The sequence below is a fragment of the Phoca vitulina genome, unplaced genomic scaffold (genome assembly GCF_004348235.1).
Source record: "Phoca vitulina isolate PV1807 unplaced genomic scaffold, GSC_HSeal_1.0 scaffold41, whole genome shotgun sequence".
NCBI lineage: Eukaryota > Metazoa > Chordata > Mammalia > Carnivora > Phocidae > Phoca > Phoca vitulina.
The window spans coordinates 13,454,884-13,466,777 of NW_022589744.1; the positions used below are offsets into that span (position 1 = coordinate 13,454,884).

The 11,894-nt window shown below is 54.9% G+C and overlaps 1 protein-coding gene across 2 annotated transcripts; it reads right to left on the reverse strand.

Moving 5' to 3' along the window:
* Positions 1 to 903: 903 nt before the first annotated feature.
* Positions 904 to 11,786, reverse strand: TK1 (thymidine kinase 1). 2 transcript variants are annotated; one of them, XM_032429855.1, is made up of 7 exons: positions 11,676 to 11,786; positions 11,522 to 11,553; positions 10,434 to 10,544; positions 9,160 to 9,253; positions 2,237 to 2,326; positions 1,836 to 1,955; positions 904 to 1,739 (listed from the first exon to the last, which is right to left on the reverse strand). In XM_032429855.1, exons 1-7 carry the CDS (start codon positions 11,739 to 11,741, stop codon positions 1,533 to 1,535), a joined length of 720 nt encoding a protein of 239 aa, XP_032285746.1. In that variant the 5' UTR covers positions 11,742 to 11,786; the 3' UTR covers positions 904 to 1,532. The 2 variants fall into 2 exon arrangements, with proteins under 2 accessions (XP_032285746.1, XP_032285745.1); XM_032429854.1 differs by having other exon boundaries at positions 904 to 1,955.
* Between the last annotated feature and the right edge of the window lie 108 nt (positions 11,787 to 11,894).

The window sequence follows — 11,894 nt, forward strand, 5'->3', positions numbered from 1 at the left end:
GCCTGCAGACAGGGGTTGTTAGCACCGGAGCCCATCCTAGGATGGCCCGCTCCAAGGGAGCGAGCCCATCTCTGGCAGGAGGGGCCAGGGCACCCGAAGCACCTCATTTCCCTTTTGGAGCTGGGACTGTCAAAAGTGGGCCTGTTAGTTTGAAAATCCTGAGTAGCAATTAATACGGTTCTATGACCACCTGTGACTCAGGACCAGTCACCGGCAAGCTGGAGTAGAACAAAGGGGAGAGGCAAGCCAGGGCAGGGAGGCCACCCCAGAACCCTGATCCCATCTGCACCGGCGTGGCGGACGGGGGCTCACCCACCCCAGCGGATTCTTGCTTCCATGCAAGCCGCTGACAGCCCATTTTACAAGGTACAGCTGAGCTAGTCTTCTGGGCTCCTGAGCTATCAAGTGTCTATTTCACAAACAAAACCTGACCCCACAGCCCCAGCTGGCAGACCTGACCATAGCCTTGTCTTTCTATCCTGGGACCCAGGCTCCTCCGTCCACCCATTTTGTCCTGAAACCCGTCCAGACAGAAGAGTAAGCAAATGTTCCTCCTAGGACGCGCTTCATGGTCGCTTCTCAGTGAAAGTGGTGTGGCTAAGAGACTAGTAGTGCTAGAAGATCTGGAAAGAAATCCCCACCTGTGTCACATCAGAGCTGTCTAGAGTGAGACCCAGGGCATCCCAGGCTGTTAAAGACAAATGTGCTTTCGGGGCACCTGGGTGGCTCAGTTAAGTGTCTGACTTCTGCTCAGGTCATATCTCAGTGTCCCTGGGATCAGGCTCCCCGCTCAGCGGGGAATCTGCCTGTCCCTCTCCCTCTGCCCCTCCTCCCGCTTGTGCTCTCTCAAAAATAAAATCTTACAGAAAAAAAAGACAAATGTGCTTTCACCAACCAGTAAATTTTAATATTAGTTACTAATTCACACGCTACAACAGAATCATAGACCCTAACCCTAGCCACCTCTGCTCCTAATCACCCCCCCCACACACACACTTTAAAAGATTAAGTCCCTGGGACCTGAACCCCAGCTGGGTAAGTGTCTCCCATGTGAGAGAAGCTGTAATTCTGGAGAAAATGATCACCGGAGTGTAGGAAGCAGGAGGCCATCAGTCCAGCCACCCTTGGGGGCCAGGAGTCAGTCCCAAGCAGAGACAGAAACCTCTGCGTGGGCCGAGGCTCGGTCTGAGCCGGAGGTACCGGCGCTCGGACTTCCCAGTGAGAACAGAAACTCAACAGCGAAAGCCACAAGGGGGAAGAAGCCATGGGCGCCGATGTCGCCAGCGTGTGGTTCTGCCCCTCACCCCACAGGAGGGGGCGGTGACTGCGGTAGCCAGACCCTGAGCTCACGAGTGGACCAGCAGCCGGGAAAGGAACCAGGAAAGGGGGAAACGGGATGTGCAGACCACCAGCCCAGGACCTGCACCGCGGGAGGCAGAAAGTCCCACCTTCGCCCCACCCCCACTTCCTCCTGGGGGAAGGCTGCGCGGCGGCCGGCCGGCCGGCAGGGGGCGGCCGCGGGACGGGGAGCCTCAGTTGGCAGGGCTGCACTGCAGGATCTGATGGGGAGCAAACAGCTTCCGGGCTCCCGCCGCCTCTCCGGGCTTTCCCGGCACCGGCACCGGGCAGTTCTCCTTGTTCTCCTGGCCGTCCGGCGCGGCGGGCAGACCCGAGGCCTTCTTGAAGTAGCAGAGGCGGCACACGGAGTGGTATTTGTCTGCTCCTCCAATCACCTCGACCTGGCCACGGGACGCAAAGGGCCTGGACTGAGAGGGGGCACAGCGCCTCCGGGCCTCACCCCACCCCCCGCCCCGGAGCAGGCAGGTGGGGGCTACCTCTTTCTCCGAGCCTAGCCGCTTGGTGTAGGCGGCCTCCCGGAAGCACTCCATGCACACCGCTGTCAGCTTCACCACGCTCTCCGCCAGGGGCACCAGGTTCAGGATGCTCCCGAATGCCTGCACTCCCAGGGAAAGACAGCAGGTGAGCACATCTACCTGGCCAGGTGGGTTTTTCCTTGGAATCCTTGGATGGACTCCCAGGCAAGCCAGGGAGCTGGGTCTGGCTCATCTGAGTGCCCGGGCTAGGACACAGCCCGGCTCAAAGCGCCCCCAGGTGTCAAGCCCGGGTCATCCAGGTAGCACTGCATTGAGAGAAGAGGCTCGCAGGGCTGCCCCTGTCCTTCCCAGGCCCTTCCCTCCCTCCAGATCCCCTCCAAAGCCTGTATCAGATGCCTCACCTTCCTCTGGAAGGTCCCATCCAGCGCGGCCACAATCACGGTCTTCCCAGCGTTGGCCATAGTCTCGCTGAACTCCACGATGTCTGGGAACTGGAAGGGGGCAGGGGTGGGGGGAACGTCAGTGAGCTTCCACCCAGAGCAGCAGCTTCCGGGAGCCACAGACACACTGCCACCCATCAGTGTGGAGCATGAGAACAGGGTGACCCCAGCCCTCTTGCCAGCGCCCAAGACCAGGAGACCAGTGTCTGTGCTCACCCCCACTTTGCACAGCCACGCACATCCACAACCACCCTCGTCCCCTAACCATCGCTGGCTCTCCACACAGAACAGGTGCACTCCAGGCCCGAGCACATCGGACCCATCACTAGATCATGCAACCCAGCTGGAGGTGACCTAATACCGCGGTGGCCAAAAGCTCGGGCCAGAGGGCTGCCTGCCTTGAACCGTGCTCTGGTTGAACCCATGACTGTGACCTTGGCAAGGATTTAATGTTTCTGAGCCTAAGAAATGGCAAGGAACGCCCCCGGTGTTGCTCATGGATCCAAGGCACTCAAATAGTGAACAGATGATATGCCCTCTGATTCCTCGAGAGGGGCCTGGGTTCTGCCAGCCAGTTACAGAGTAGGATGACACAGTGGGCCCTGCGTTTACTTGGTAAATCAGCTGTCATTCTAAGTGGCCCAGGGTGAGGATGCTACTTCTGCAGAGCCTCTGTGAGTTTTCACTGCTCAATCATACTGCTTCCAGTGGACTGCGTTTGTCTATGTGAATTGGTCTTTGAGTTGTGTGAACAGGCACGTTCTTGTCTTGGGGCAGCGGGTCTCTCCCCAAGCCGTTCAAGCCTGGCTTGGCCCATTTATTGAGGTGTGAGGTTATGGAGACCTGGACAGTTAGCAAGACAAGGTCCGTGAAGGTGGCTAGGAAAACCAAGAGCAATTCGAGTAGGATTCAGCTGCAGCCAAATCCGACTACCCTCTGCAGGGCTGGCCAGGCCCGAGCACAGAAGCACCCCCCACCCCACCCACCCCGACTCTGGCATGTTCGCACACCCATTGCGGGTCACAGAAATGCAGCTCCCATCCTGCAAGGGGCTCTCGGCCAGTAAACACCCCCTCCCTAAGTTGTCACAAAGAAAATGGTTTCCAGACGTTACCAAATAATCCCTGGGGGGGTGGGGCAGGGGCAAAACCGCACAGAGATAAGCATCTCTGTGCCTCACCCACCACATGGAGGCATAATGTCAGGACACTGGTCCTTCCACACCCAGGTTTAGGGGCCCAAGGAGGGTCTTTGCCCCCCTCCCGCCCACTGCGCCGATGCCAACATTCAAAGAGCTCACTTCATCCCCTGGTCACATGCCACCTCCCTGGGAAGGGGTCCCCAGCAGGGGTTCCTGAGGCCTCCAAGATAAGGACAGCGCTGTGCACATGGCCAGCACACTGCAGAGCGCCCACTGGGAAGCTCGTAATTGACACTTTTTTTTTTTTTTGGACATTTATTTTTATTGCTGTGAGTTTTGGTTATGGGTTGACCTGTGTCCCTTCCCACCCCCCACATTCACGCTGAAACCCTAACCCCCAATACCTCAGAACATGACCTCATTTGGAGATAGGGTCTTCCCAGATGCCACCCCATTAAAGTGAGGTCAGCAGGGTGAGCCCCAATATCATATGACTGGTGTCCTTACAAGAAGGGGGCATTTGGATGGAGACACAGAGGGAGGATGGCCATCTACAAGCCAAGGGGAGAGGCCTGGAATGTTCCCCATCCTGGCCCTCACAAGGAAATGAGCCTGCCCACACCCTGATTTCGGGCTTCCAGCCTCAAGAATTGGGAGAGAATCAATTCCTGCTGTGTAAGCTGCCCGGTCTGTGCTACTCGTTACAGCAGCCCTAGGCAGAGAATGCAGGTCACACTTAGAACAGAACTTCAGGGGGACACCGGGTGGTGCAGTGGGTTAAGCCTCCGACTCTTGGTTTCGGCTCAGGTCATGATCTCCCGGTCAGGAAATCAAGAACCCCTGGGAGCCCCACATTGGGCTCCATGCTCAGCAGGAAGTCGGCTTCCCTCTCCCTCTGCCCCTCTCCCTACTCCCACACACACTCTCCCTCTCTCTCTCTCAAATAAATAAATAAAAAAAATATAAAGAAAATAAAATAAATAGGGGCGACTGGGTGGCTCAGTCAGTTAAGCATCTACCTTCAGCTACCTTCATGATCCTGGGGTCATGGAACTAAGGCCCGCGTGGGGCTCTCTGCTCAACGGGGAGCCTGTTTCTCCCTCTGCGGCTCCCCCTGCCTGTGCACTCTCTCTCTCAAATAAATAAATAAAATCTTAAAAAAAAGAAAAAGAAAAGAAATAAAATAAACTAGGACTTCAGGGCACCCAGCTGGCTCAGTCAGAAGAGCGCGCAACTCTTTTTTTTTTTTTTAATATTTTCTTTATTTATTTGACAGAGAGAGGGACAGACAGAGAGCACAAGCAGGGGGAGCAGCAGAGGGAGAGGCAGGCTTCCCGCCGAGCAGGGAGCCCGATGCGGGGCTCGATCCCAGGACCCCAGGACCACGACCCGAGCCGAAGGCAGACGCCCAATGACTGAGCCACCCAGGCGCCCCAGAGCGTGCAACTCTTGATCTCAGGGTCATGAGTTTGAGCCCCATGTTGGGTATAGAGATTACTTAAATAAATAAAAACTTTAAAAAATAAACAAAAATAAAATAAAATAAAATAGAACTTCCAAGCGCTTAGCAAATATCGGGTTTTCTTGGTGGAACAAGTAGTTCCAACATGGGATCTGGGTAGGAAAGTACCAGCAGAGGGTCCTCACTGGCGTCCAGCTGCCCGTTCCACACCCCCGGGCGACCAGCAGCGAGCCGCTTCCTAAAGGAGTTTTGATGGAGGGGAAGGAACCCAGAGCAGAGATTAGGAAGCCTCCGAGTGGAGGATCTGCACCTCCGTCATCTTCCTGCCAAGAGCCGCCTGGCTCGTGATCCCGGCCCAGTGACCCCGGCTCTGCCCCGGCTGGGGCCTCGCTTCCTGGCAGACACGCCAGCCTCGCAAGGGCAAAGGCCACAAAGGACGGGACAAACTAAAACGTTCAACCGTGGATGGTAAAACACGAAATGAAACGCCACAGACGGAACTCAAAGGCAAACAGGGAAGACGTCGTTACAGCACGTGACAGAGCGGTGCCGGCCACTTCACGTGCACTGGAGGACAGACAGACCAAGAGAAAAAGGAGCGGAAGCCCTTCCAAGGCAGTTTACAAAAGGAGCAAGAAATACAAGAAGCCAATAAACATAGAAACAGATGGGCAGCAGCAACAAAGGAGAAATGCAGCGGAACTGGGTGTGCGGGTGTGTGTGTGCACGCGTGTGCATGTGTGTGCTCGCGTGGGCACGCTCCGCCACCTGCCCTTCACTCCTCTCTCCTGGGGCTTTCTGCAAAGGCCCAGCGGTCACACTGCCCTCTGCACCTGCTGTCCACTCTCCATCCGTGGGGCCGAGCCTGCCCGCAGCCACGCACTTCCCTCCCACCCAAGACACACCCAGCCGGCCAGCAGCTCGCTCCCTGGCTCTCCCACAGGCCCCTTTCGGACTACCCCACCTTAGCTCTGTCCCCGACAGTGCCTTCCCGTCCAGGTGTCTCCACCTGACCTATAACGTCATTCTCTCCCTGGACTAGAATGTGAGCTCATGGGGTGGAGCCTCTGGCTGAATCCCCAGCACCGAGGACACGGCTGGCATGGGGCACAAGCCCAGAAAGTACCGATAAATGAATGGATGAATGGGATTGACCCCTTGACCAGCAATTCCACTTAGCAGATAAATCCCAATATATCAGACAGCAACCCAAGATGTCCATCACAGCCTTTATTATTTTTTTAATAGGAATTCTTTTTTTTTTTAAAGATTTTATTTATTTATTTGACAAAGACAGAGACAGCGAGAGCAGGAACACAAGCAGGGGGAGTGGCAGAGGGAGAAGCAGGCTTCCCGCTGAGCAGGGAGCCCGATGCGGGGCTCGATCCCAGGACCCTGGGATCAGGACCTGAGTCAAAGGTAGCCGCTAATGACTGAGCCACCCAGGCGCCCCATCACAGCCTTTAAATGGCACGTGCCAGGGGGCCAGCATAAGTACAATAGGGTACATTTGTAAGCATTTGTAAGGATGGGTACATCCTTGCAGACGGGAACATTTGCTGACACGGGTAAACAGCCACACAGCGTGATAGGAGCCCCCTCTCTTTAAAAATGTATGCCTAGGGGCGCCTGGGTGGCTCAGTCATTAAGCGTCTGCCTTCGGCTCAGGTAATGATCCCAGGGTCCTGGGATCGAGCCCCACGTCAGGCTCCCTGCTCAGCGGGAAGCCTGCTTCTCCCTCTCCCACTCCCCCTGCTTGTGTTCCCTCTCTCGCTGTCTCTGTCAAATAAATAAATAAAACCTTTAAAAAATAATAATCATAAAAAAATAAAAATATATGCCTATAAAGACTAGACAGATGTAGAACCAACGTGTAATGGGTTTTTTATTTGTTTTTCTGGGTTGTGAAAAGACAAGAGCCGCCCCAGCTGCAGGGGCTAGCCTGGCACTCACAGCTGGGCCCTGGTGTTATCACGTGGCACGTAATTAATTTCACGGAGCATGAGCATCAGGCAAGGCCACTCCATGAGCACAACGGGTAGTCCTGTCTGGGCACAGACTATAAGGGACCACACACTCCCCTGTCCTGGTCAACACGAGTGACCGTTCCTGCTTTACCAACTCGGCTTCAGCCTCCTGGTCCCCCCTCCCTAGAGAGCAGCTTTAGGATGCCGGTCACGGTCACCCCCCTTCCTGAGGGCACTGGATCAAGAGCTAAGCCAAACTCCTAAAATCCTCCCTAGAATGAGCCCCACAGGCCCCAATCCTAATAAGCAAGCCCTCTCCAGGCCCTCAGTGAGATGCCCCCGGGTCCCAGTGTGGGTTCTCCCTGCAGCAATGAATAACCACTCACCAAACACACACACAAAAGAATTTCAGGGCATAGAGGTGAGTAAAATACAGTAAAGGGGACCATGTGCCCAAATTCCAATGGTCAGAAGGGCAGCAGAAGCGACGCCTGCAACTTCTAGAGATATGCCACCCCGCACCGGGGACCCTCCACATTTTCCCGATTCTGTTCTCCGGATGCGCCCACCCGGGGCCATCTGAGAAGCTGCGTCGCCAGGCCTCCCCGCCACTGACTCAGAATAAAGTTCTAGCGTTTTCAGCTACTGAAACCTTGGGCTTGTCTGTTACAGCAGCTCACGTCACCCTCACGACGGTCCCGGGTAGAGGTGAGGGCACCCATACCACTCCTGAGACCTGAAGTAAGCCCCATGGGGAGGGAGTTATACTTCGTTCATTAGATGCACTCACAGCAACAAAACACCCCGAAGCCCAGGAGGGAAACCAAGGCCACAAAGGACAACCCGCAGACTCAGCCAGAGTGCACTCCTGAAGAAAGGAAAGACTGAGCCGGAAAGGCCTTTAACACAAGATTTCCAGAAAGACAAGGGAAGGAACAGCAACAGTTAAAACAAACGGTACATCCATAAACAGAAACAGGGATACGTGAATTAGAGCGGGAGTTACATGAAAAGAACTAACCGAAATCCCAAATGAAAAATAGTCTCTGAAACCACACACACTTTGGGAGACGTTCCCAGGACACCGGCTGGATGTGGGGGGGCGGGGGGAGATTCGGAGTGATAATGGCATCTCCCCTCCAGGCACAAAGGCACCAGAACTCAAATGTGAAAAGCACACCAGACACCAAACTCAGCAGAGAACCTCCCAGGACACACTCTTCCGAGAGCAAACCCGTCACCCAGTCACCTGCTCAGGAAGGCCGCCAAAGACTGAGGGCAGCCTTCTCCTTAGCAGCAGGAAGGGATGCTGCTTTTCCAAAGCCACAGGGAAAAACCATCATCAAGCTACCCCTTCTGCCACCCTGCTTAACGTACAGGACAAAATAAAGACATTTTCCTACCAAGACTCAGAAAGCTTCCCACCAAAACGTCCTGAGCTGTAAGAACTACTAAAGGATGTACTTTGCAAGAGGAGAAACAAATCCGTAACGAACAAGCCAGAAGCAACAGGGAGGCAAACAGAACATTGCTTAGGTACCAGCGTTGAGAAATTGACTTGAATTCATGCCCCCGAGATCAGGAATCATATGCTCTACAGACTGAGCTGGCCAGGCACCCCAAGAAACTTAATTTTGTTGTTGTTGTTCACTGTAAATATATATATATATATATATATATTATTTTTTCCCCCCTTAGGGGGGAAGTGAGGGAGAGAGAGAATCTTAAGCAGTCTCCACACTCAGTGCAGCCCAACATAGGGCTCGATCTCATGACCCTGAGATCATGACCTGAGCCAAAATCAAGAGTCAGAGGCTCAAATGATTAAGCCACCCAGGCACCCCGACCCCTCTGCCTTTTTTTTTTTTATTATATATATTTTTTAAGAAGGTAAAATAAATCCCTTAAAACATGAAAAGCAGGGGCACCTGGGTGGCTCAGTCGTTAAGCATCTGCCTTCGGCTCAGGTCATGGTCCCAGGGTCCTGGGATCGAGCCCCGCCTTGGGCTCCCTGCTCAGCGGGAAGCCTGCTTCTCCCTCTCCCACTCCCCCTGCTTATGTTCCCTCCCTCGCTGTGTCTCTCTCTGTCAAATAAATAAAATCTTTTTAAAAAATAAAATAAAATAAAATCTTTAAAAAAAAAAACATGGAAAGCAGTACAGGGAATCCAAAGGGTATTCAGACACCAGTTGGAGCAAGTTAGCGTTGCCTACTAAAAGATCAGAGATAGAACAAAATACCTTCCAAACCAGCACAGGGGAAAGGAGGACAGACTGGGAGTTCGTAGGCAGAATGCCAGGACAAGCCAACTTACAAACTGCCCTTCGTCGATGCCTATGACAGCCACACCCAGGGCCTCCTGGGCCACGTCCCGGAGCAGGCAGGCTGGTAGCGCCTCCATGGTGTTCCTGGGGAGAGAAAGCCAGCGCGTGAACAAGGCAAGGGAGCGGAAACCTGGATGCAGGGGCCAGGGGCTAGCTCCCGTGACCACCCTACCCCCAAAGCACACTGCACTGTTGGGCTGGAGCTTGCAGTTAATGCCTGTGGGAGGCATTTGGGGAGAGTAAAGGCCCGTGTTCAGAAAAGCAGTCATTCAACACAAGTTATTTCCCTTGATGCGCTGGACTAGAAATTGGCAATGCGCGATACAAAGCTTAACGGAGACTCAAAGGCTCCACTTCTGTTCAGTGTGGGCCGGGGCAGGAGAAATGCTTTAATTTCTTTTTTAAATGAGAAAAAGAACACACATAACTACAACTCAGGCTGCATTCTAGCTGTCTTTCTATCAATGCTGTCATAAAATATAATTTTTTACTTCTTTCTTTTTATGGAGGAAGGGGCCCACACAAGGCAAAAGTGCCCCGGAAAGTCCACCGTGGTCCTGGGCAGAGCATGAGCACCAGACTCAGCCCTGTGTGTCCCAGCAGAGATAAGCCTAGGACTCCAGCCAACACGGCCAGAGAAGAACTCAATCCACTTGGCTCTTCCGGCAGATCGAAGGATTTCGCCATGATCACAGAGCTATTAACTGGCAGAGCCAAGACTCAAATCTAAGGTCATACCTTTGTTGCCCTGTGTGCCCAACGGGGAGAATATTATCCAGAAGCGTTTGAAAGCCAAAGGCCAAGTGTGGGAAGCTTCCACCCCAACCTGCCCCCACACCCAGGGCCATTTCTGAAGGGGGATCCTATTCTCTGTCCTCTGTCTTTTTAAACAGGGTCTGTTTTTCTACAATGTGTTTTTTTTTCCTGTGTTCATTTTTCCTGCTCCTCAACTAGCCTTCTGAGGGGCTGGTACTTCATTTTTTTTTTTTTTTTAAGATTTTATTTATTTATTTGGAAGAGGGAGCACACGAGTGGGGGGGAGGGGCAGAGGGAGACGTGGACTCCCTGCTCCCCAGGACCCCGGGAGCATGACCTGAGCCGAAGGCAGACGCTTAACGACTGAGCCACCCAGGTGCCCCGGGCATCGGCATCACTAACCATTCCCGCTAAAGACAGCTCTGACAGTATGTTCTAGGCCCTTGGGAATTTTCACCAGGTTTCCAGGGGAGGTCCTGCGACAGGACAGAAGAGAGCAGGGACTCACCGGTCATGCGTGGAGAAGCTGCTGCTGTACCTAGTATCTTTGGCATACTTGATCACCAAGCACTTGTACTGGGCAATCTGGAAGCGACGGACCCGTCTCATCAGCTCAGTACTGCAAGAGCAGAGCACTCCGTGAGGCCCACGGTGTAAAGAGTGGGCAAGGAAGACCCCCTCGGCACAAGCAGGGCACCCCACCACCTTCTAGGGGTCTACAGCCTGAGACCCACCAATGGACAGAAAGACCAGTGAGGACAGAGGGCCCGTGCTCTGGGAGTTCACAGTCTAGGCCTGAGAGGGATGCCAACGAGAGCTTTAAGTCACTAGAGAGCCTGGGAATAACGGAATGATAAAGGTGTGCTGGACCGGGAAGTGTTCTCCTTGGGGAGGGCGGCAAGGAATGACCCCCAGGTGGTCCAGGGATGGGATGAAGGAACAAGTATCTCAGGGATCTGGTGGGGTGGGCAGAGGCAAAGGCCCCAGATTGCATTCCAAAGTAGTCTCATCCCAGAGGCCTTCACATAGTCTGAATTGACTTCACTAAATCTTTTTGTGCAAGAGAAAAAGCACTTTGCCTCTGGGTCTCAGGGCCCACCTTAGCCTCACCACGGAGGGCAACAGGTTTGCACTGGAGTGATCCCCCAGGGCGGAGGGCGTTACTTAGGGGGCTCACTAGCCCTGCCTAGGTCAGATGACGGTCCTGTCACATCAGGGGAGCAAAGGGGCCCTGGTCTGACTCCTTAGTGTGTAAAGTACCGGAGGAAACAGTCACACCGGAAGGAGGGGTGCCCACACTGTAGGGTGAACAGGCTTTAGTGAGAGGCTAAACCCTCAGCAGCTGTACCCAGCCGCAGGAAGGAGCGGTGGCGAACGACCCTAATGGAAGGGTCTGAGCTGGGCGGGCAGTGAAGGAGCGCCTGCTCCGGGACCAGATCCCAGGGAGGAGCGGCATCCCGGGCGGGAACGCGCCGTCCGGCAGTGGGGGCTGTCCTGGGGGTGCTGTCTGAGAGGGGCGGCAGGGGAGGAGGACGGGCCCCCCGGAGGGTAGGGATGGGGGAGAAGGTGGTCCCCGCGAGGCCATGACTTACTTACCTTTTTCCTGAAAACATGGGTCCTAGAATCACCTAGGAGAGAAGGCAAGGTCACTTCGGGGCCCGCTGCGCACGGACGCCCGGCCATGGCCACAACCACAACCCCGACCCCGCTCCCACTCCCGAGTGCTGGGAGCCAGTCCCCGCGCCGGCACCTGAATCTGCCCCCGGGTCTTGCTGGGGGAGCCGGGCAGCACGGTGGGCAGGTTGATGCAGCTCATGGCGCCTCCAGGAAGCTTGCAGCTCAGGGACTCTCCGGTGCCACCGCCCAGCCACCAGGAGCCGGTTCCCGCGCGGTCCGCATTTATACCCAGCGCGCTGGCCAATCGGGAGCCGGCGCTGGCGCCCCGGAGCCAATCAGCGCGCGGCCGCGG

What these genes read in the sequence shown, in the direction of transcription:
- TK1 (XM_032429854.1), bottom strand. Translation starts at nt 11,741, where the DNA reads ATGAGCTGCATCAACCTGCCCACCGTGCTGCCCGGCTCCCCCAGCAAG. An exon ending in CCCATGTTTTCAGGAAAAAG is followed by an intron (nt 10,545 to 11,521) that starts GTAAGTAAGTCA and finishes CTGCTCTTGCAG; the next exon opens with TACTGAGCTGATGAGACGGG. An exon ending in ATGGGACCTTCCAGAGGAAG is followed by an intron (nt 1,956 to 2,236) that starts GTGAGGCATCTG and finishes CTGGGAGTGCAG; the next exon opens with GCATTCGGGAGCATCCTGAA.